Source organism: Psammomys obesus, unplaced genomic scaffold, assembly GCF_907164565.1.
Source record: "Psammomys obesus unplaced genomic scaffold, mPsaObe1.curated_primary_1811, whole genome shotgun sequence".
In the NCBI taxonomy this organism is placed as follows: domain Eukaryota; kingdom Metazoa; phylum Chordata; class Mammalia; order Rodentia; family Muridae; genus Psammomys; species Psammomys obesus.
Genome location: NW_026585644.1, coordinates 45,043,454 through 45,068,126, shown reverse-complemented (window position 1 = coordinate 45,068,126; position 24,673 = coordinate 45,043,454). Strand labels below are relative to the sequence as shown.

Genomic DNA, 24,673 nt, shown 5'->3' with positions numbered 1-24,673 from the left:
ATCCACCTGCCTTTCTACATCTGTTAGCCTTCTGGGTAATAACACTGTCAGATATGGGCCACAGCAGAGATGGAGGGCAGAGCTTTTTGTTGGCGGACCTGAGATTGCCCTGACAGTGTACACAGGAAGTGGTTGCCAGGCAATTGCTAAAGGCTAGGGCGTACAGGGCAGCTGTCTCTAGGAACATGCCAGCTCTTGTGCTGTCATTGATGCTTTCCTACTTCAGTGTCTAAACCATAAGAAAAAAAAATCCAGGCTGTTGGGAACCTTCCAGGAGACTGAGGCTAACACAGTTCTCCTTGCTCTAAGAGGGTTTCTGAAGGGCTAGTTCAAGCAGACATTCAGCAGCTGTCAAATATTGCTTCACCTGTTATCAAAGAGAAGATAACACTACTCTCTGAAACAGACCGAGGTTTAATAGTCATTCTAGAATTCACTCTGTATGTGACTCTCACCAAGTCCTAGTCTATCTAATTCTTAGTTATATGACTCCAAATATAGTTGTGCTTTCTGTATGAAGTTAACCTGTCTAACCCTCATTTTTTTTTCCATTTCAACACAGAGTCATTGCCCCATTACCAAAAAGTTCCACAGGAGTACTAGTTGTCTGGGTTGTCATGAAGAGCTTGATTCTAGGACAGTATAACACAGAACTGTTTCTTGAAAATATTATAAATAATTGATACGTATAAGGAACTTAGCATAACTTCTATAGCCGTGTTTATAATGGGCTGTCTTACTCTCAGGAAGGTGACTATGAGTGGGTATTGGGCTTGTAAAAATTTGAGGCTCAGCAGAAAAAAAAAAAAACTGTTAGTCTAGGGCACAGAAAACAGTCTGTAATAGCTCATAGATAGACCAGTGTTGTCTTGTTCAGCACACAGGAAGAACTACATCCTGAAGTTCAGAGATTATATCTTAAAAGTTCTTCAGCAGACTCCAGGTGTGTAGGCATTGACTACAGGGAAACGGGCAAGAAAAACCCAATAAGGAATTTTAAGGTGGTTGAAAATATCTTCTTTGCTTTGTAGAAGTTCAAACTGACTGAAGCATGGAAAGTGGAGTGCTGGGTTTGACAGTAATTTGGAGAGCACAGTTAATGTATCAGTCTTAGAGACAGGCACAGTCTTGAATCTTCTAGCTAATCTTTCCTATATTTTTAGGCTCTCAAGACATTTTGCACTGAACATCTTCCGAAGGGATTACTACAAAGGCTTTCTCCTTTCTAAATGTTAGCTGTCTGATCTGTAATTTGTATACTTGCCAGACTGCAAGTTCCTTTAAAATGCAGATATTATTACAGTCTCCCTGTTTCTGCATCTGATCCCATAGTCACTGATCCAGATGAAAGGTGCTTCTGAAAAGAAAATGTGCTAGCACTTCCTGACCAGCTTCCCCTTACCAGGGAATCTATTTCCATTCCTGTCAAGGCCAGCACCTCCACACTTCACCACACTGGTGTCTCTGTGGTTTTCTAGATACACACTGCCAGGAGTTGGCTGTACTCCTACTCTTATAGATTTCTACAAGTGTTAAACTCTTTCTTTCCTTTAGATTTTGCTCAAATATTTTAACTCATCTTTGAGCACCAATATAAAATCACGCATGCCCTTAGTGCACATATTTGATACACAGTCTCAGTCCTTAAACTGATTCTTCTCTGCCCCACCATGACCCATTCTTATATCTAATATTTATACTTATTATTGGGTACCTCCACATTAGAACAGAAGTTAATGAACACAGAGATTTGTGTTTTGGTCACTGGTGAATCTTCAGGACAGAAGAGAAGGACTGATTGCAAATTTAATACTGAACACAATAAACATTTGTAGCCTAAGTAGACCCACAAGTTGGAATTGGATTATTCACTCCTCTTGTGAACTGGCTGAATGTCACTTCATTTTAGGCAAAGATTTCACCAGCCACACAAGATCTGCAGTAACTAAACAGATGGACAGACTTGTCTAAGAATGTCTGCACACTTAGAATATATATCTTTCTATCATACTTTTGCTTAAAATTAGATGTATGTCCAGCTGTCATAACCTTGTCTTCTTTAGTGTGGGAGAAATATATATATATATGTATATATACATAAAATATACATATACATGCATGCATACATACATACATACATGTGAAAGTAATTTCCCATTAATTATGAGCTAGAAGGTACTCCCTGCTATGGTAGGAGCCAAGAGGTCTGCTGCTGCTATGTGCTGGGCAAGAGATTCTATTGGGCTTGATGTGCTTTTTCTGCACCTGCCACAGCACAGACATGGGTCAGAAAACACCAGCAAAAGTGGCCCGGCTCCCAGGCAGGTTGGAGCAACACCCGACTGTGGGTTAACTTTCCACAGGTGGTAGAGTTATGGCTATGACCTCTCTCTTACCCATGCTTTCTGGATGCCATGAATGATTCTTCCTTGAGGCATTTCAGATGAGTGTTATAGACCTCCTTTTGCATTTACTCCAAATCCCAGGCCCAGAGAAAGAGGTGATAGGAGGTTTCAGCTGACCTTTGCATGAGCTAGTGGGTGAATTTAGGACCTTGGTGGCTCAGTCAACAACTTCACTTTCACTATTCTTTGTGTTGCTCAGTGAATCTGTTGCCATGCCCTTAACTGCCAACAGCTCTTCATCATATGTGAAGTTTGTGGCCACAGTTATTATGCTACATGAGGTAATTTGGATGGAATCATCACTCCTGCATTTTTTGGTCACTTGAGCCCACTATAGAACTAGTGTGTATTTTTGAATGATCATGGAAAGTCTGACATCAACACTGAAAAAGGACATTTTATGGCTGATGTCATAGCCTTCCTGGCTCTTCCATGTGGCTTAGCCCAGGCCTGGTTATCTCCTGTTCCTGTTGCAGACTGCCTGCAGCTGCCAAAGCAGCTTGCATATCCAGATGTGAAGAGCTGTGCTTGAAGAGCAACATGATCAGCTGATAATCTATCAGGAAACCCAGCTTGCTGAAACTGAGGGAGCAAGCAGTGCCCTGATAAAAACATGCTTTAAAAAACTGTACTTAAAATATGGGAATATTGCATTGTCAGTGAAATATTTTCCCTCACAGATAGTTTTGAGCTTTATTGCCAGCAGGCTTGGAGCAGTAGGATGTGATTTTACAAAATACAATAACAGTGTACTCCAGGATTTAAGGTAATCAACATGCCTTGAATTGGGAGGATTTTTTTTTTCAGAGTTTGAGTTTCAAGATAGGAATCTTATTAAATAAAGGGGATTTTGTCAATGAAATTGTTTCCACTAATGTACTAACTCAAATGTAAAAGAAAATCCACTTGAACAACAAAGAAACAATTACTTAATGCTTCCCAAGTTTTGCTTCCCATTTGTTGTTGGTGGTTAGCATGTCCCAACATGTGCTCAGTGGAGCTGTGCTGTATGACAAGGCGACTTGTCATTTCCAGGGAGTCAACTGTGTGTCTCTCTCAATGAATGGGATCACATGGAGGAAATCCACAGAGAGAGTGATGTGTAAATTTTACAAAAGACTGTTCAGTCACTGGTAGATTCTCAGAATAGTGATTCCCCAGAGATTTTTATGATGGTCAAACATAACAAAAGTTTTTGTAAAAGTAAAACAATTAAATTTGTAATGATGTTTTGGCTCTAATGATGTGATGTCTTGTCCTCTCTCTCTTTTTAGGTTGGGACTGTTGGAAGGCTCATTGTACAATATGCTTCGGTTAAGTCTGTTACACCCGGCCTCAATGGGAGGTCATCTAGTAGCTCTGGTGGCTCTCTTGTTTTCTCATGTTCACTATATAACCGCAGAGACAGACACAGAAACAGAAGGAAATGGAACCGTGTGTACTGGCTCATATTACTGTAAGAAAGGGGTGATTTTGCCCATTTGGGAACCCCAAGATCCATCTTTTGGAGATAAAATTGCCAGAGCAACTGTGTATTTTGTGGCCATGGTCTACATGTTTCTTGGAGTTTCTATTATTGCCGACCGGTTCATGTCTTCTATAGAGGTCATCACATCTCAAGAGAAAGAAATAACCATAAAGAAACCCAATGGAGAGACCACCAAGACTACAGTGAGGATCTGGAATGAGACTGTGTCGAACCTGACCTTGATGGCCCTGGGATCTTCTGCTCCTGAGATTCTCCTGTCAGTCATTGAAGTGTGTGGCCATAACTTCACTGCAGGGGACCTTGGTCCTAGCACCATCGTGGGAAGCGCCGCCTTCAACATGTTCATCATCATCGCACTCTGTGTTTATGTCGTCCCTGATGGCGAGACAAGGAAGATTAAGCATTTGCGTGTGTTCTTTGTGACAGCGGCCTGGAGCATCTTCGCCTACACCTGGCTTTATATCATTCTGTCTGTCATCTCTCCTGGTGTTGTGGAGGTCTGGGAAGGACTGCTGACTTTCTTCTTCTTCCCCATCTGTGTCGTGTTTGCTTGGGTAGCAGACAGGCGGCTTCTCTTTTACAAGTATGTCTACAAGCGGTATAGGGCTGGAAAGCAAAGGGGAATGATTATTGAACATGAAGGAGAAAGGCAATCGTCCAAAACTGAAATCGAAATGGATGGTAAGGTGGTCAACTCTCATGTTGACAGTTTCCTAGATGGTGCTTTGGTTTTGGAAGTTGATGAGAGGGACCAAGATGATGAGGAAGCGAGGCGTGAGATGGCAAGGATTCTGAAGGAACTTAAGCAGAAGCATCCAGAAAAAGAAATCGAGCAGTTAATAGAACTAGCTAACTATCAGGTCCTAAGTCAGCAGCAAAAAAGCCGAGCATTTTACCGGATTCAAGCAACTCGCCTGATGACTGGAGCTGGCAACATTCTGAAGAGGCATGCGGCTGACCAGGCGAGAAAGGCTATCAGCATGCACGAAGTCAACGTGGACTCTTCTGAAAATGGCCCAGTCAGCAAGGTCTTCTTTGAACACCGGACATACCAGTGTTTAGAGAACTGTGGTACTGTGGCTCTCACCATCGTCCGCAGCGGGGGCGACTTGAACAACACCCTGTTTGTTGACTTCAGGACAGAAGATGGCACAGCCAACGCTGGGTCTGATTACGAGTTCACTGAAGGGACTGTGGTCTTTAAACCAGGGGAGACGCTGAAGGAAATCCAGGTTGGCATCATCGATGATGATATCTTTGAAGAAGACGAAAACTTCCTTGTGCATCTCAGCAATGTCAGAATCACGTCAGACAGCACGGAAGATGACATACTAGAAGCCAACCATATTTCTGCACTTGCTTGTCTTGGGTCACCCAACACTGCCACCGTAACCATTTTTGATGATGACCATGCAGGTATCTTTACATTTGAGGAACCGGTGACTCATGTGAGCGAGAGCATTGGCATCATGGAGGTGAAGGTTTTGAGAACATCTGGTGCTCGAGGAAACGTCGTCGTTCCCTATAAAACCATTGAAGGGACGGCCCGAGGTGGAGGGGAGGACTTTGAGGACACGTGTGGAGAGCTCGAATTCGAGAACGATGAAATTATGTAAGTTACTTGTGTGTGTGTGTGTGTGTGCATGCGTGTGTGTGTGTGTGTGTGTGTGTGTGTGTGTGTGTGTGTGTAGATGGTGAATATCTTTATGCATGTATCTACTTTTTTAAGATCTGGAATTCAAGGAACCATAGTTCTTAAGTAATATTACTTTCAAAACAACAGGCCTCTCGTAGGTGTTTCTTCTCAATATCCACAGTACACAAGATCTTAATATTTTTTTTTTTTTACTTTTGCCCCTGTACATACTTTGTGTACATTGTAGAGCACAACAAAATAAATCTGTGAAACCATTTGGTCGATTACACGAGTTAAAAAGTGTTTCACTCTGTTCTGAATCATAAGGAGTACTTACATGAGCGTATACATAAATGCCAAAAATAAACATTGCATATATCACAAAACTTACTAACTCCATTGCTATATACAAATTCAGAAAAGCCTAAAAATGAAACACCTCTGAGAATGCCCTGCCTACCAGGATTGACTGTAACTTTTATTTGATAATGTGTATTATGAGATTCTGTGATATTGTGTCTACTTCTAGGCTAACGTTGAATTATGACACACGATCAATCCTGGTTCATCAATTGCATTCTCCTTTTATTTTACATGATCATGCAAACCTTTTATCCTAGTGATATGCAATAGAGACTAAAAAAAAAAAAGATTTTTACCAAGAATTCTGATAGATGAGGAGCAGGACAGAGACAAAGATGTGGCAGACATGTGACTTTTTCTCCTCCTTACTAAATGGTTTACCCTGTCATGATGCCATGCTGTGACACTGAGTAGCCAATTATAATGATTATTCTATTAAGACTTGTTGGTGAAAGAGCACAGTTTCCTGCCTAGCTTAGGAGATGGTTTTGTGCTCAGCGACCCAGAGTAAGGGTCAGTGTCAAAAAGGGAGAGCAGAATTAAGGGAAAGACAGAAGAGAGGACATGGTAATATATCTAGTGCACCAAATGACCTTATAAAGAATAACAATGTTGATTGAAGCATTGTTAATTTAGGAAATTAAGGAAAGATATGTTCAGTGAGATGAAATCTAAAATTGGCTAAAGTTTGTGCTAGCAGCAAACAATTTGTTCAAATGGCAAATATATGCTCAGCAAGAATGGCATTCCAACTACAGAGCATGCAGAAAAGAAAGAAAAAATATGGAGGATGTGTAGAGGGAGGAGGTTTCCCTTGAAGGGCTTTCTGGAGTCCTTAGATTTCTCTGATGATGTACAATAGAAATGAATGGTCATTGGAGTCAATTACATATTGAAATTAAAGAAAGGGGGTGGTTGTGCTCATCACCTTCATGAAGTGTGTGTTAGTGGGTAGTGTTTGCGCTAGGATCTGTTTTACATCATTAAGATCCTACTTACTGAGATGCATTTTGTTGGTAAATGTATTTCATGGAAATAGACTAAAGTAGCAAATCAGTGTCTTACACACTCAAGAAAAACTTCTAGGGACTCGCATTGACTATCAATCATTTTGTCCAAATTAGCCACACATCTATTTTATTTCGTCACTTGCTCTTTTTCCCCACTATATTTTTTAATAACTTCAGTTAGAGATAGCGTCCATAACCTACAGAAGATTGTAATGAACTCCAAAGGTAACCTTTGACTGTGTCAAAGGTGGTGAATGTTTTGTTCATTTGTTTGGCACAGGATGCTTTCTTTTAAGGATAACAGCTTCGTACTTACTTTGCGGACTTAAGCTTATTTAATTGACTGTATTCCCCGAGGTTTTTTATCAAGCCATAGATAAGCAATCATCCATTTGGTGGCATAAGCAAAAGAAGGTCTGAAAAGTTCAGGCTGACAGTGATTTGATGGAATAACATCTGCCAAACTTCGTTTAAAACATCCATTCAATGCAATTAAGTTGATTTTATTCTTGTTAAGGGAGGACTATTGCCAAGCTCCATTTTTACAAATCGATGTTTCCTTTGAAAATTTGTAAGAATTGGTGGAACTGGTGAACCGTCATAAGAATTGTTACTTTTTTTTTGTTTTGTTTTTTTGTATGTGAGTGCATGCATATGTGTGACAGACAGAGGCCAAACATGGGTGTCAGTCTTTAGATGTATTCTACCAGTTTTCTGAGACCGTCTTTCACTCATCTTTGGCTCCCTGACCAGCTGGCTGGACAGCACACATTTGCCAAAGATCCACCTGTCTTCAGTGTATCAAATGCATCAAATTACCTTATTTGCACAAATGACCCCAGTGCTCTGATCACAGCTGCTCATCACCAGGCTGAGTTTTTGCGGAGTTCTGGGAATCACACTCGGGTCCTCAAGCTTGCACGGCTCTCTCTGCAGCCCCTGGATTTTCCAGAATATTCTTCCTGTACTATATTCTCTACAACCAAATGAGAAATTTAGAAATGGAAAAGCGTTTTATTTTTAAGTAGAATACAGCCCTGCTTATTTTTGCCCTTCCCAACATTTTAATCTTAAAAAGGTTTCAGCTTGACTTTGTAGAATTTCATCTACCAGGATGAATGTACCATTTCCTGCTACCAGGATTTTGCAGGTGCTGAGTAGGCCTTTTGGTTTTACACATTTCTTTGTCTGATTGAGATTCAGCCTTCAGATAAGCACCAAGAACTTAAACACAATATTTCTTAAAAAATTGTAAAATATATTTATCTGTGCTGGCTTCTCAGCAGTTTAGAAATACTATCATTTTCTTGTCTTTTCTTTGTAATGGATCTCTTTTCCTTATCTGATGTTCTCCAAACCTAGGTCCACATGTCAGATCCAAAGTAAGGAGATTTTCTCATCATTGAACTGGTTGTTGTAAAGGGTGGCTTTCTAGCTCACCTGATTACACAGCTAGTTTTGTCAGAGGACTTTTCTTTAAACTTACACGACACCAATGGAGCTGTTGACACAAGAGAGTTTCATTGAGTGCTTTGAAAAATGTTTTTGCTTGTTTAATGTTGTGCACAAAGCTGGAATTTATTATTCTTTTCAAGGCACCATAAAGAGATTCATAGCAAAGCTTAGACTTAAAGGTTATCTAATTTCAAGGGTCCATTAACCATGGTTGAAATAGGGTACAATCTGATCAGCGGTGGAGACAGAGGCAGTATAGTTTTATTGATTGTTTGATTTCTACAACTAAAGAGGTCGTCATCATCCGCTCTTTTGAACACCACTTCTCTGAATAAAGGTTTTAAATGCAGATATGGAGTGTAGTAATGACAATAATGATGTTTTCTTTACATAGAACCATATCTATACAAATGAAGAATAGATCTGAGCGCATAATTCAGTCGAATATAGCGTTGTCATCCCAACAATTAGTAGCTTTTATTGAGAATGCGTCAGCTTTTTGTGTGTGTGCATGTGGGTGCATACCCAGGTGTGTGCACAAGCTTGTGGAGTCCAGATATTTGTGCTGGTCTTCCTCAGTCTCACTCCAGTCTATTTTTTGGGAAAGAGTCTGCCTGGACCTGGAGCTCTCACCAACCGGCCAGTCTGGCTGGAAAGTGAACTCCAGGGATCGTGGTGTCTGGCTTCCTGCAGGAACTGTAGATGTGCCTGCACTACCGCCCCCTGTCTTTCTGCACTCCTGCTGGGGATCCAGCCTTACGTCTTCATGCTTTTGCGGCAGACATTTTGCCTACTGAGCCCTCTCCTCACCTCTAAGCACCAACATTTTTTATGATTATAATTTATTACAATTTATTCGATTTGTATCCGGGCTGTGGCCCCCTCCCTCTTCTCCTCCCAATCCCACCCTCCCTCCCTCTTCTTCCCCTATGCCCCTCCCCCTGTCCATTGATAGGGGAGGTCCTTCTCCCCTTCTATTTGACCCTAGGCTATCAAGTCTCATCAGGACTGGTTGTATTGTCTTCCTCTGTAGCCTGGCAAGGGCTGCACCCCCAAGGGGGAGGTGATCAGAGAGCCTGTCACTGAGTTCATGGCAGAGAAAGCCCCTGCTCCCCTTACTGGGGACCCCACTTGGATACTGAGTCAATGCGCTACACCTGAACTGGAGTTTTAGGTTGTCTCCATGCATTATCCTTGGTTAGGGTATCGGTCTCTGCAGGGCTCCCAGGGCTCAGGTTTGTTTGTTTCATTGTTTTTTCTTTTTTCTTTTGTTCTCTGTTGCTCTCCTTTTGGAGCTCCTGTACTCTCCAGGTCTTTCTATCTCCCTCTTCTTTCAAAAAATTCCATGCTCTTTGCCCAAAGTTTGGCTATGAGTCTAAGCCTCTGCTTTGATACCTTGATCAGTAGAGTCTTAGCACCAACATTTTAATGTGTAGTAAGGATGCCAAGAACTCCTAATCTTTTGCCTTGCTTTTAAGTGTTAAAGATGTCACTTAAATATTTAATGTAATAATGTCTGTAAGCATTCATTCATATTCTTATATAAATGAGGAATTATTTAATATTGACCTTTTCTGAGATCAGATGTAGATTTAGGTATTAGTATTGGTAAGTAATAATTGTTACTTATAATATCTAATAAAACATATTACCAATGAAACTTTTTAAAGTTTACTGTAAAAAATCCATTTGAAGGATGTAATTAAAAGCATATGCTTTTGTAAACCTCAGTCAATGGCAACGTCAAAGCTGATGCCAAGTAATCTTAACTTTCAGTGGGGATTCTGTCTGATGTTAACAGCTAATGAAAGCATAAATTGAGAATGCACTGATGTGATTTGCGGTTGGTAGAGGACATCCACCCATGTGAAGCACCACTGATGATGGTTATTCTCTAATGATGCCAGTTTAGTGGAAATAATTACAACAAAACACAATTTGGGCTTCCAAGATCTATTATTAGCTTCACTGTTCTGGGAAATGTTAAGGTTAATTAATTAATGTAGATACAAATCAAATTTAATTACTTAGTTGTGGCCCAGTAATAACACCATCTTGGAAGACAATTCAAGAGATTATGATTATTTATTGTTAGATATATAAAATGCAGAGCTGAGAAAACAAAGGAGGTTGGAATATTTACATAACATATAGCTTAGCAAATCACTTTACAGGCACTTCCAAGCCACAATATAGTAGATTAAATAAACTAATGCAGTTTAATTTAGATAATTATATTTTGAAGTATGGCGTATAACTTCATTAATTCTAAGTAATAGTCAAGTCATCTTAACAAATATAGCTCTCTGACAATCAATCTTTACATACATTTTAAAATAAGGATGAGAAAATAAATATTTAGTCTTACAGAAGTTGTACATTTTTATTCTTACCACTTCTGCTGCTACTACTACTAGTGCTATTATCACATGTCAGGGAAGATAAGTACTTGGCTTTTAGCTATTTGTAGTGTCAGGATTCTTACCTTGCTATGTGGGATTCCATGAAATAGATACATAGGTAGATGAAATGTTAATTCAGTTTTGGGATTAAAAACAAAGGGTAATATAGTACGAACGCCACACATAATAAGCCAGCCTGCTCAAGCAAAGATATTGAGAAAATCTGATGTGATCCAAACAGAACAAAGTGTGTCCCAGCAAACTGGAAGTGACAAAAAAATACTACGGCAGATATCATTTCACAAGAACAATTAGAACACACTGCTTTGAATCTGCCACATTCTGAATTTACTCTGAATAACAGAGTAATTTTATCTTCTGCTCTTAGACTATTGAAGGATTAAGCTAATTTATATGGAAATACATTTTTCCTAGGTCATTTGCTAATGTAAGAAATTTGGATAGAATAATTTGAGCACCTCAGTGACTTTCTACATTAGTGGATTATCTACTCAGACCGGAATATTTATCCTTTTTAGAGCCATCCCCATACATAAGCCTAAATTATAACTATGCAAGATGCTGCTGTGAATATGTACGTTTTGTGAATTCATAACTATTACAAAAATAAGACTTGAGCAGATTGAGGCAAACCATTTATAAATTATTTAATTTATAATTTATAACATATAAATTATAATATGTAACTTATTTAATTTCATATCGTTAAGAGCTCAAGTTGATCATATGCAAAGACTTTCCTTACTACCTGACTGCTGTACTTGCTGGCATAACCTCATTTTCCCAGGTCTAATCAGAACCTGACGCTGTAACACAGTTATATGAAGAAATTTTACCATAGCAAACGAGGACATTTCATAGCTTAGCACATTGAAGCATTAAAACTGTGAGCTCCTTTCTGCGTCATCACCCATGGAGACTTGCTGTGTACTCCACAAAACCTCATAATTTTGATATATTTATCATTATAATGTACCAATATACATGTGACATTGAAGAAGAAAAAACAGTAAAAGCAGTAAAAACAATCCAAAGCACTAAGAAATGATAGATCCAGGATTTGAACCCTTTTGAATGAAATCTAGGGAAATCTAGGGTTTGGCTTAAATACCACTCTCTGATTGTTTATAGCTTCTAATGACAGTTCACATAGTTTCTAGTAAAACGCCCTCAACATTTTGTTCTGCTGTTTATGAGGTCGTCTTAGTGTAGGTGCAATACTGACTTTTCTGTTCCCTATTATTTATTTATTTATTTACTTGTTTTTTTTTTTTTTTTTTTTTTTTTTTTTTTTATGAGATAGGGTTGACTTGTAGCTCAGGCTGGCTTTAATTTTGTAGCCAGGGATGGCTTTGAACTCTTGATCTTCCTGACTCCCCACACCAAGTGCTTGGATTACGGTTGTGTGTTGCCATAGCAGGGTAAGACTGGTTTTGGTTGGTTTTAATCTGGTAGCCAATTGTGCATTTCTTTCTTTTTTTTGTTTGTTTTGTTTTGTTTTCTTTCTTTCTTTTTTTTTTTTGCTTTTTATAATTTTTTTTTATTTTTTAATATTAGTTACAGTTATTTAACTCTGTATCTCAGCTGTATCCAGCTCCCTCATTCCCTCCCAGTCCCACCCTCCCTCCCTCCCTCATCTCCTCCCTGCCCCTTTCCAAGTCCACTGATAGGGGAGGACCTCTTCCCCTTCCATCTGACCCTGGTTTTTCAGGTATCTTCAGGACTAGCTGGAAAGTCCTCCTCTGTGGCCCAGCAGGGCTGCCCCTTCCCTTGGGGGAGGGGGGGGTCAAATCACCAGTTCCTTTCACTACTCTTTACCCATTTTCTCAGACTGACCAGTGGATTACCGCCAGTTTGACAAACTTGAACAGACTGGACACAGAATTACAACATGGGAGGAGACTGTTATACTTTTCTTTCCTAAATACACTGGTAACCCAGTGGAGAACATTTACACATGCTGCCCCTAATCCTGTGAACGGAGCAACCTCCAGGAGACAGGCCCTTGGTGGGACACATTGTTGTCACTTTGCTGCTCTGTCCTTATTAGCTGAGAAAAACTGCCTTAGGGTAAACCGGTAAAGTCCCCGGAATTGCAGATGCTGTCCTTTAAAATACCTCCCATAGTGTTGTGCTGAGCCATGGCTTCTGCAGTCTGACCACTGGGGTGGAGTTGTAAGAAAACACCTTTGCTTCCTCTCCTGGATGGACACACATCCTACATCTGTATTACCCATCTATTTGCGGAGGGTTGAGCCAGTCCCAAGGCCTTCTTTTCATAGCGCTATACAGCTGACAGTATGGAGCAGGGATAAATAACTGGTGCCCTTTCATTTCTGGCCTTCCTCCTAAGCATTCAGGGCTGCGTGACATTTTCTTTCTCTCTTATGTGTCTTTGTTGGGTCAAATATGGCAGTTGGAATTGTGCTCTGTCATGACAGTTGAAGATAGGGAGGCAAGGGACAAAGACCAGCCAAAAGCGGAATGTAGGTCCTTTGTTTTTCAGATATCAGAACGATTTTAGTATAGCTGGTAATTCAAATATCAATGAAGTAAGTGAAAATATTTTCCACATAGAGTTTTCTGACTTTGTTTTCCTTCCTTTTTTCTTATCTTTTCACCTGTGAATACGTGTTCAGAGGCTAGATAATGATGTCAAACGTCTCTCTCTCTCGATTTTATTTTATTTTACGAGACAGTTCTCTTACTGAACCCCAAACTCACTATTATCATTCTGGGAGCTGGTGAGCTAACCCTGGGAAGCCCCTTGCTCTGTACCCTTCGGTGATGTAGTTATAGGTATGCGCCACTCTACCCAACATTTTAGGTGAGTGCGAGGGACCCAAAGTCAGCACTTCATGCTTGCACAGCAGGCACTTTACAAGCTGAGCCACGTACCCAGCCCACAACCAGTATTTTTAAAGAATCACAATTCCAGGACTCGGGAACATCTCCAAATTTGGATTCCTTCTTAAAGTTTGGCTCTATATTTGCTATTTCCTAATTTTGTGACTTTGGGTAAGTTACTTATGTACGGATTCAGTCTTTTCATGTGTAAAATGAGGATGGTTGTGGTAGTGGTAGTGGCAGAGACACTAGGGAGGGAGGAGAATGTGGTGGTCACGTGATATCAGAAGTGAGTGGTTATGGCAATAACAGGTTTGGGTGCGTTGGTGTGGTGATGTTTGGTCTGTGACGGTGGTCATGGCTGCTGCGACAGTTTGGGGTATGTTGATGGTAGCGGAAGGCGTAGACATGGACTGGGGTAGATGTGGTATTAGAGGAGGCAGTGATGGGGTGGCAGTGGTGGAGGTAAGGGGAGTGATGGCGTGGGTGTGGTAGCAGCAGGTGCAGTATGATGGTAGTTGTGATTTTGCATATTTGATGGTAGTAGAAATGGCGGCAAAGAGTGTGGTACAGAGGTGGTGGAGACAGTTGTGATACTATGACGGACAAGGTGACAGTGGTGGTGATGGTGACCGTAGTCTGATTGACTGAGGACAAGGAGCCATGCCATTTTGACTTAGTTGGTACAGTTGTATCAAGTAGGTGCTCTCACCACACTTACCGCACAGAGAAGTTGAGATGAGCACTCTGCTTTTCTCTACTTCTCATAGCCAATACAAAGCAGCTCTAGTCAGCTCTCGTCATCCGCAGAACTGCCTGACCCTAAGGCCAACACTGTTGTTAAGGGCTTTTGGACCCAAATATAAACATATTTGAGGATGTGCTACTGTAGCCCTAACAGCAACACGTTTCTAAACAACTCAGAGGTAAGAAACAGAAATGACCATTTATTCTCTATGGAATTCTTGAAGACACACCACATGCCTTGCACAACCACGCTCCCAAGCTCATGGGCCTAGAAGGACAGTAATGGGCTGAGTTTAAAAAGCAAAACGATGCAAAACAGATAATTCCTCCATGCACCTGCCCCAGCCAATTAATGTCTCTTCTTTCCCTTTGTCACAATATTCATTCCACCTTGTTCCTAATTTTGAGAGGGAAACTCTATTATGTATGTTTTTTCCCCCCCACATTCTTCACTCTGGTCCTCCAGCATTTGTCTTCCTTATATGGCTAAATAGTGAATATAGCTTTTTTTTTTCCATACTTAAAATAGTATTCTTTCCTTTCTTTTTATAATATATTATCAGGCTGTGTAAACTAATGACTTCAGAGAATTAATATAGGAGATAGTTATTATTATCTTGTGTTGTTGGTGTTACCAAGAAGTAATACTAATTAACATAATTAACAGTAAAATTATTGTTAGAAATTTTCCTATGACAGGTGACCCTCATGACAGTCATTCTATTGCAAACTATAATTCCAAATTCTACAGAAAATGCAGCTGTAAAGGTTTCTAAGTGTACTTTTTATTTTGTTTTATTTTTTGGGATACTGGCTTATGATACAGCCCAGACTGGCCTCAAATACATAATCTCTCTTCCTCTTCCTCAGCCTCTTGAGTGCTGGGGCTGCACTCATGTTATCACACCTGGCTTAGACACACTGTATAAATGGCAAAGTTCCAGTCACTTTGCTTTTGATTACATTCCCTCTAGGGGACTAGAAAAGAAAAAAGTAACTAAAATCAAATGATGAGCCAGTGACATCTTCCATATATTTTTGCAAATTTATGTATGTCTGTAAAAGTATTTTTGGATGAAATAGCTTTATTTTCTTCTATGTCTTAATTTTTGTAGGCAAATCACTAGTCCATTTGGAGTAAATCCATTGGCAGTATCATAAAAATAATTAATTATAGTCCTTAAACGAAACCTACAATGGTTCTCCTTCCACAAAAAATACACATTTCTCATGCACACACATTTCTAGTTATGAAGAAAAAGAAAGAAACTGTTATAATTATATACAGCTTAGTTCTTAGGGAGCAATGAAAGAAAACCATGTCCCAACATGAAAAGGGCAACTTACTGACTTACACATCAGTCATTGCAATCATAATTTGTCACAATTTTTAAAGTGAACAATTCACTCTACTGAATATAACCATGTATTCGTGTATCTGGAATGAACAGATGAAAGGAGGAATGGGAGGGGGATGGTATGGAGAAGGGAGAGGGTGAGAAAAGAAGGGAGAATAGGCAGGATAAAAGAGAGGTGGAAAATTAGGAGACAGTGTAATTAGGTGAAGAGAAATAGGGGTGGGACAGACAGGCCAAGAGACAGAGACAAAAAGTATACCGCCCTGATTAGATTTCGGCTATTATTAAAATGAAATGAAACCTGGAATTAGTCCAGATTCCTTCTCAACCAAACACTCTGAGAATAAGGAAATAGAGCTGCACCTCACTGTCGATTTACTAAAAGTCAACAGAAATTTTGTACTTGAAATCACATAAGAGGAAGAGACGGTTTGAAAGCCGTAAGTAGCTTGTGGAATCCAATAGGGCTAGGACACTGTTTCTCCATCCCTTCCTTCAATGTTTTATAAGCACCTAGTCTGTGTCAAACTGCTGCAGGAGTGACTAAGGCATTGTCCCTTCCATAGAGGGCCCTGTGTCTAAGAGAGGACACAGCACAGTCCTGTGGGCTTGCAGTCATCCCTGATGCTCCAGCTCTTCCTTCCTCAGCAGGTCTGTCTGTCTCAGTGCCTCTGGATAAGGCTCTTGCCTTGGTGTTCAGCCTGAGAGCCAACGGTGATGAGCTGTCTACTTCTGGCAACTGGACCCTGGATGTGATTATGCCTTCTTGGACAAAAACCATACACTACTGCTCTCTCACTGTCCCCATCCCAGATGGTTCCTTCACAGTTTGGCTGCCCTCTCTGATAGAGACAAGAAGAGTAGAGATTGGTCACACTCAAATCTGACTCATGCCTCACAGCATAATGAATGGAGAGGAACGTGAACTAGAGAAGTGTCTGTCTTCTAACATTGTTCCCTGAGCCTGTGTGTTGCCAGAGAAAGCAGAAGTGGTTTCCCTCTGAGTCTGGCCTATAAATGCTATCATTTTGCCAAGCAGAAACAAATGAAGGCACATTATAGGGTTTTGCTAAGCTGGAACGTGGTAGCTTCAGGGTCTCGGGTGCAGGTAGCCTAGCATCTAAAGATACTGTGATATAATACTCAAAGAGTCCAAGCAGCCCACAGAGGAAAGACAGAAGGTCAGAGGCAGAGGTTCCCTTGAACTATTAATGTTGAAAGAGGACATCCGCATGGGTGAGTCCTTTGATAGTATACATAGGCTAGAAGAATGTTAATATAACGTGCTGATCAATATATTTATAGCACGCATATCCATAAATGTAAAGACCAGTCCAATAATGATACAATGAGTATAAAGACTATGTACACACCCAGAAATATAGAGAGCTGAAATACTATGGAGAAAATAGTAACTTGCGTAATTGAAAGGTACCCTGGAGGTTTGGTTACTTTCAAGGAGTGAACTTTCTTAGTAGTCATTGTAAACTATAATTTCCCAACTCAAACACTTTTATTTCATGAATAATCAATGATCCGTTCTTATATGGTAAGCCCTTAAAGTGAGTTTGTATCTTTGTATGTACAGTTAAGTTTTCCCGGTCTACTGAATTTTTTGGGTCCATTCTGTTTACCAAAAATACAGATACATCTTCAGCTACACATATGCATATATCATATACATATATATACATTCCCACCAAGTTATAGGCGGGGCTTGTTTTAATTTTGTCATCTATAGAATAAAGACATGCATCCCAATTTCAAATAAATACATACCTCCAGTACCTGCTATATGATAAACGATGTTAGTTGTAAGCATTGTCTTTAGCGCTTTTTCGAACACTTGTTGATGGAGATCGCATCTCTAGGCAGAGAGACTGTGTTATTCAGCCACCATCTATGCACATTAAATGTAAAAGCAAAAAAGCTACTGGGAATTAGGCAAAAAAAAAAAAAAAGTTTCTCTTTTGATTTTCCTTTCCTTAAAACACAAAAGTTTTGGATTTAGCGCCTCACGTATGCTTGTGCATATGTGTGTGTGCACATGCGTGCCCGTGTGCATGCGTGTACTTAAGTATTTTGAATGTACTTATGTTCAGGGTACAAGTGCTTGAGCTTATAGTTGTCTATTAGCCCAGCAAAAGTGCTAACCATAGAGAAAGATCAGACTTGGAACAAGATGCTGCTCCAACAGTAGATATACCCCTGCAATGAGCTCCCCACTTTAATAAAGGAAGTAAATAAAGCAAGACGGATATCATGCGCACACCGGGGCGCTCAGGCCAGTTGAAAGCTTGAACACAGGAGAGGACAGAGATGAGCCTTTTCAGGTAGCAGCCCTAGGCTGGTTGCAAGTTCTCTATATCTCCACTTGATCTTCACGCCAACCCTTTGAGGGCCTGTTTCAGGACAGGGTAGTGTTACAGTAATTAATATCCAGTAGGACCTCAGCAGGTGGCTCTGGAATAAAGAGCAGACACAGATGGAGGCAACCAAGACTTTTACACAAAGGAATCAAACAGTCACCCAAAATGGCACAGGCAAGACTTGATGCTGCCTGTCAATGGCAAGAGCAACTGTCATAAATCTGCAGCATGCCCCCAAATGCTAACACCTATCTAGGCTCCTCTTTATTCCCCAATGGCTCGGAGTCTTACAACTGTCTACGTTTCAATCTATCAGTAGGTTCAGAAAATAATAATAGTAAAAAAACTAACTCTTATTGGTGGCTTGCTTTGTGTTTAATTAGAAACTTCAAAACTGAGATATTCTTTTCCTTAAGCTCAAAACTTAGTGGAAAACCAAAGAAGAAAAAAAGAAGAAGAAAAATCACAGCATAAAATTATAGTGTTATGGGAATTCAATAACCCTAGACCCAAATAACACTGAAATTAGTGTGTGTGTGTGTGTGTGTGTGTGTGTGTGTGTGTATTACATGTAATTACTAATTGCCACTATGTCTTTCCTCCTTTTTCTGTGTGTGTGGGGAAGCCAGAGGTTGACACCTGGTGTCTGAACTTGTGCTGTGCCTAGCTCTTTAGTGGGTACCAGGGGTTGAATTTTGTTCTTTGTGCTGGCATGGCGTGCATTTTAACAACTGAGGTATTTCCTCAACCTCCTTTTTTTTTTTTCTTTCACCTTATGATTTTTCTTTATAATGGTCCTAAAACTTTTTTTTAAAAAAAAAAAAAAAAAAAAAAAACAAATTATAAATTTCCTTGGCATTTTTGAAAAGTATGTCAAAATCTGATTTGATCTGCCCGAAAACCACATCTATTTTTTTTTTCCACACTTGTGGTCATCTGGAATTTCTGCAACCTACTATGTCAGTCTTTCCTATGAAGAAGTCCCTAGGTAATCCTGATTCTGACAAAATTTTTACGTAAGTCAGAGAAATCAAATAAGTAAAATTAAATCTTCATGCAGAAAGAACTAGTGTGTTAAATCTAAATATAAAAGCTGCTTATTTAATATATTGGTATGGTAACTTCGGTGAACGCATTTTCTTGAATTCAAACAGAAATTCAAATTCAACTCCCATATCTTATGATGATAAATATTTCAGGAAAAGAAATAAGATCACCTTAAAGGTGGAACTTTCTTTGATTTTATGTTTCAACAAGTACACTGCCAGAAACATTTTTGTGTCTTTTAAAATACTTCATAAAAGCCACATGTGCTGGCACATACCCATAACCTCAGAACTCAGAGGGCAAAAATTTCGAGATTTGAGGACATCAGGAGTTCCAGGCCAGCCTGGGTTCCAGAGTGAGACTCTGTGACAAACCACTGCTTTCCCACCTTTAAATTCTTCAGCAACAGATCCTAGTTCTGCCTGAGGAACCAATACAGCTTTATGCCAGTCTAAATTCCCAGTGCTATGTAAACTAACTTTCCTACTGTCCTTACTCCTGTTTACTATGAAAAGCTGCCACGTGGAAGACAAAACAACAACAACAAAAAACTCAAACCAAGAAGTTTCCTCCTTATATAATCACCTGAAGATACACAAACGTCCATAAGTTAACACATTTCAAAGGTTTGGTTTATTGACACCACACTAATTTTGCCTAATAAGGGAAAATTTAAGTTTTTGTTTTTGTTTTAATTTGGAGATTTTTCTTCGTGAGAAAATTCAGTGTTCAAGGATAAGCTAGATTTTGTGTGTGTGTGTGTGTGTGTGACTTTTCTCCCTGCTAAGGGGTTCATAAACAACATTTTAAATGAAGAGTATATTCTGGGAAACAGGCTAGAATACAGAAGTAAATAAATGTTTGGGAGTCAGAAGTTGCCCCGCCCAACCGGTGTCCTCAGACCAGTTGTTGATGGTTGGTTGGTTTGCCACTAACTGTACCAGCAGCTCTGGGCAAATACTTCTCCCTCTTGGTTCAGTTTCCCTCCAGTAAAATGAAGGCATTAAGTATTCTGTGGGTTTTCTATGATCTATGGTTCTCCTTCCATCTCAAAATCACGATCATGAGAGAAAGGAGAGAGGGAAGAAAGGGTACAGAGAGTAAAAAATTAAAGTACCGAATAAAAAATACAGTCAAGTATGACGAAATCTGACTTGTAACTTTTAATAGTTAGGTTATTACTTGTCTTCATGTTCTTTACATGCTTAATAAACCATTAAAAGAGTAAATGCAAAAGGAGAGACTTTTAAATCCCCACTTCTTAGTTAATTTCAATAAGTATGTAATAGAAAAAATATCTGTGACCCTTGAGTGCTATGTTTAGTAAATTTCTCCAAAATCCTTTTCAATATTCCATATAAGCTGGCATTCTAGTTAGTGTGTATAATGTACCTGTGCATTTCTAAGTTGGATCAATTTGAAAACTAAAAGGGGGCACTATCCATTATTATGTAGTTGCGGTGATCAGGGGCTGTGTACAGCCACCCCACTGCTGGCTCTCTGAGAAAGGTCGAAACCACCTCTCATTGGAGAAATCTATAATATGGGACCACCAGTCATCAGAAATTGAAGGCATTCTATTTGAGGTTTCCCTCTGTCAGCTTTCTCCACCCACATCCTATTTTTGTCAAGTGAACCTATTGAGAAGTATCTTACTAGAACTCTGCAGTAAACATGTCTGCTGGAATAAAGATGGATATGGCAGTTTAATTAGATGGAGAGAAACGGAGAGTGATCCATTATGTCTAAACCACAGCTCCAATGGTTTGCTAATCAAACCATGCTGGCAGTTTGCTTTCCTTATCTCCCCCACATGGATGAAAACAATTGATTTTTTTTTTTCTCTTTTATGTCTCCAGAGAAACAGTAGAGTTGTCAGTTAAGCAGGTCTATAAGATGGGATGGGCTTGCCTCTGCGGCAGTGGTTACATACACAATTCTGCTTTGTGGAAGGGAAGTCCTGAAATTCCCTGTACTCCTAAAAGACAGTTACTCAGCACTATATCTTAGACCCCTTGACCTTGCCCTAACTCATTTTATCCTTATTCCTGGTTGTGCAAGCCCCAAGAAGTGTGTGCCTCTAAGCCAGTGGTTCTCAACCTTCCTAATGTTGTGACCCTTTAATACAGTCCCTAATGTTGTGGTGATCCCCACCCATAAAATTATTTTTGTTGCGACTGTATAACTGTAATTTTCCTGCTTTAATGAACCATAATGTAAATACTTTTGGAGACAGAGGTTTGGCCAAGGGTTCATGACCCATAGGTTGAGAACCAATTCTCTAAAGCCTTACCCATATGTTCAATAGATATTTCTTGTGCCCTGACTTTAGATATGTTTACTATAAGGGTACCAGTCATATAATCAATGCTACTTAAGAACAGTCATCTCTACAGTTTTTCAACATTGTTTCTCAGGGTGCAGTAAAAAGAACATTATTTATCTTTAGGCATAAGCCAACTCAATTTACATGAAGTCAGTTCTCTACTTTTTATAGTGCATATTATCACTAATTATCAACACATAACAAATCATGATTATCTATTGATATGAAAAGATGGGGAAAATATTGCAAAATTTCCCAAGAAATAAACCTTCAAGAAATTAAAATATAACAATCATTTTAAGTGAAAACTTATGGGTGGAACAAAAATAATTGAGGAATGAAATATTTTAATTAATTCAGTTATTCTTAGTCATTGGTTAGTTAAGACATAAACAGTGCAGAATATAGCACAAGGAAGATGCAAGCACAGACATGGAAGCACAGAAGTAGAATCATTAAACCTGGGGCTATCCTTGCAAAATACTTGAAAGTTTAAATTGACCACAGTATCAGTGTTACTGCGAAGAACAGACAAGGAGGACCACGTGAGGGTTTCAAGGTATGAGGGTTGTGTCAGACATGCTGTCCGGCCAGCTCTTTTGTTAAGTCTTCCGATGTTACTGATATGTGGATGCAAGTGATTCTACTTCCCCGTTGTCTAGAGATCTCTATATCTAGAACATCAGTAGCTCCCAGAGTTTTGTTCTCAGAGTAATTAGAAACAGGTTATCATTTTCCAATAAAACCAACCCTTACAAGGCAGCAAAAAATGCAATTTAAGTCAACAGTAGTTCTGTAATTACTCTGCTTTGTGAGATACTTGAGGGACATAAGCCATATTTCATACCAGACAAATTAGGCAACTACTTGTCTGCCTCTAAACTGTTTATATCACTAAGATGTCACTTATATCTTACATCATTTCTACTGCATACTCTCACTTTCTTTTTCAATTGATGTAAAATATGGCGCTCAGGAAATGAATGTCCTTAGTAGCTACAGGTAAACAGACCTCTATTATTCCATGTAATACCTGCTGAAACGTATCAGACCTGCAGGCAGTAGCTTCTAATTCAAGACTAAGTGACATACCTTACATGCACACCCTTGATATGTCTATTTACTTATCCAGTGACTGAAAAATATAAATCTCTGCCTTCTGAACAAAAAGGAAAATTTAATGGAACTTCTTGACACATATGATCCCTTTGAGTTTCTGCTTAAAAGATCTTGTTTTGTATCATGCTACACAATGATGTTATTATGTAGAATAGGACCTCAAATAAGCTATCAAATGTCAATGTTTTCATTGTGACTCAGATGTGGCTCATATGAAAGGAAATAAACAAATATAGAATATAAAATAGACCAGGGCTAGTGACCTGTGATATTCCTTAGCTCTCCTTTAACAAGAAAAGAAGGACTAAAGGACAGCAAGATGGCTCAGTGGGCAAAAGTGCCTGCTGCAAAGACTGATGACCTGAGTTTCATCCCTGGAAATCATACAGTTTGATGGAAAAAACTGTTGTTCTCTAATCTCCAGGCATGTGAGCAAAACACACACATGCACACATGCACATACACACAGAAATGCATGCACACATGCACACACACACATTCAAGAAGAGGTGGATATGGTGTAACTATAAATCCCAGTATTCAGAGGTAAAGCCTAGGCTACAGAGTTTAGGCTACATAACAAGTTTATGACCAGCCTAGGCTACTAGAGTCCCTGACTCAAAGAAATAAGAGATAGAGTACAAGAGAAGAGGAGAGAGGAGAGGAGAGGAGAGGAGAGGGGAGGGGAGGGGAGGAGAAAAGAAGAGGGGGAGGGAGGGGAGGGAGAAGAGAAAAGGAAAAGGAGACAACAGGACAGAAGAGAAGAAAAGAGGAGAAGAGTGAAGAGGAGAGGACAGGACAGGAGAGAAGAGAAAAGAAGAGAAGAGAGAAGAGAAGAATCCAAAATAAACATCCGAAAAAGGATATTCCTGCAGTGCTTTATTCAGTAGTGAGCACCCAGAGTTCTGTCATTACTCCTGGTGGATGCCGTCCTCAGAATTCTCTGCATTCTTGTCATGACTGGCGTATGCCTTTACAATTCTTTCAGCTCTAGTTTTGTCTACATAATATCAGCCAGTGAATTCGGCGGGAATTCTGCTGAAATCAATACAATTGCCTGTGCTGTGTGGTTGATCAGTGTAAGTAGCAACTAAGAAGCATATGCGAGCAAGGAAGCAGTCTCAATCTCCTTGCATTTAAGAAGCACACCTTTTCTGCGGTCTGGAATCTGCTTCCACTGAGCTTATGCGCCCTCTCCAAGGCAGTGTTAGGTTGATGCCTAAGATTATTCATTATAATCATCATGAATAGTAATTATTGTTATCCTTAGTATTTACTCAAATCTCTGATATACTTTTTATGGTTATCAATGGATGATTTCAAAGTACATAAAAGAGTCTTCTATGTAAAACAGCCTTTGTTTTCTTAGATTAAGATTCAGCACATTTGTGAAAACGGAGTTTATATAAACGGTTTAGTTAACACTTCGTCAGAAACACAAGCTGCCCCATCAACAAGGTTATAAATTTTTACAGGCCAAGTTCACAGTTGTATGGGATTGCTATGTTCTTAAAAGGTATTAACCAACTTGTGCAGTATAAGCAGTATTAGCTCAGCTACAGATTCTGGTGTTAGACCACGTGGTTCTAAGCTTAGCTCAAACATTTATTTGCAAGGTAATACTGGGCTAGTTACTTTTGGTTTTGATTGTGCACTATAGGTCTGTGTTAAAAGAACCCATCAAACAAAGGAAGCTCTATCAGCAGAACTATCAGACTGATGCTTTCATTGTATGCCCACAACATGGCGATGAGGTTCTATTGTTGGTTTTTGTTTTGACATTGTGTTTAGTTTAGTTTTTTTTTTTTTAACCACTGTTTATATAGAAACAACTATTGCCACAGTGCACATCGTTTGAGAACAAAACATAGCCTGTATCTTAGACTAGTTCTCCATGCTAACTCTTTAAATTGGAATAAAAAATAGCCCACAGTAGCACAGAGATGATAAGGCTTTCAACAGTATTCAAGATGCTGAGTTAGCTAGTTTGTCTGTTGTTCATTTTTTGAGAAAGAGTTTTTCTGTCTAACAGAACCATGGCTGTTCTGGACTCCCTTTGTAGACCAGGCTGACCTCCAA

General features: G+C 39.5%; 1 protein-coding gene across 6 annotated transcripts in view; it reads left to right on the top strand.

Annotated features, from left to right (window-relative positions):
• The window catches only part of Slc8a1 (solute carrier family 8 member A1), a 291,949-nt gene that overhangs the window by 14,967 nt on the left and 252,309 nt on the right, over positions 1-24,673 (top strand). For all 6 annotated transcript variants that reach the window (XM_055618896.1, XM_055618878.1, XM_055618924.1 and 3 more), the window contains exon 2: positions 3,680-5,506. In XM_055618896.1, coding sequence (XP_055474871.1) covers positions 3,711-5,506 — 1,796 coding nt within the window. In that variant the 5' untranslated portion in view covers positions 3,680-3,710. The remainder of the gene's footprint in view (positions 1-3,679; positions 5,507-24,673) is intronic.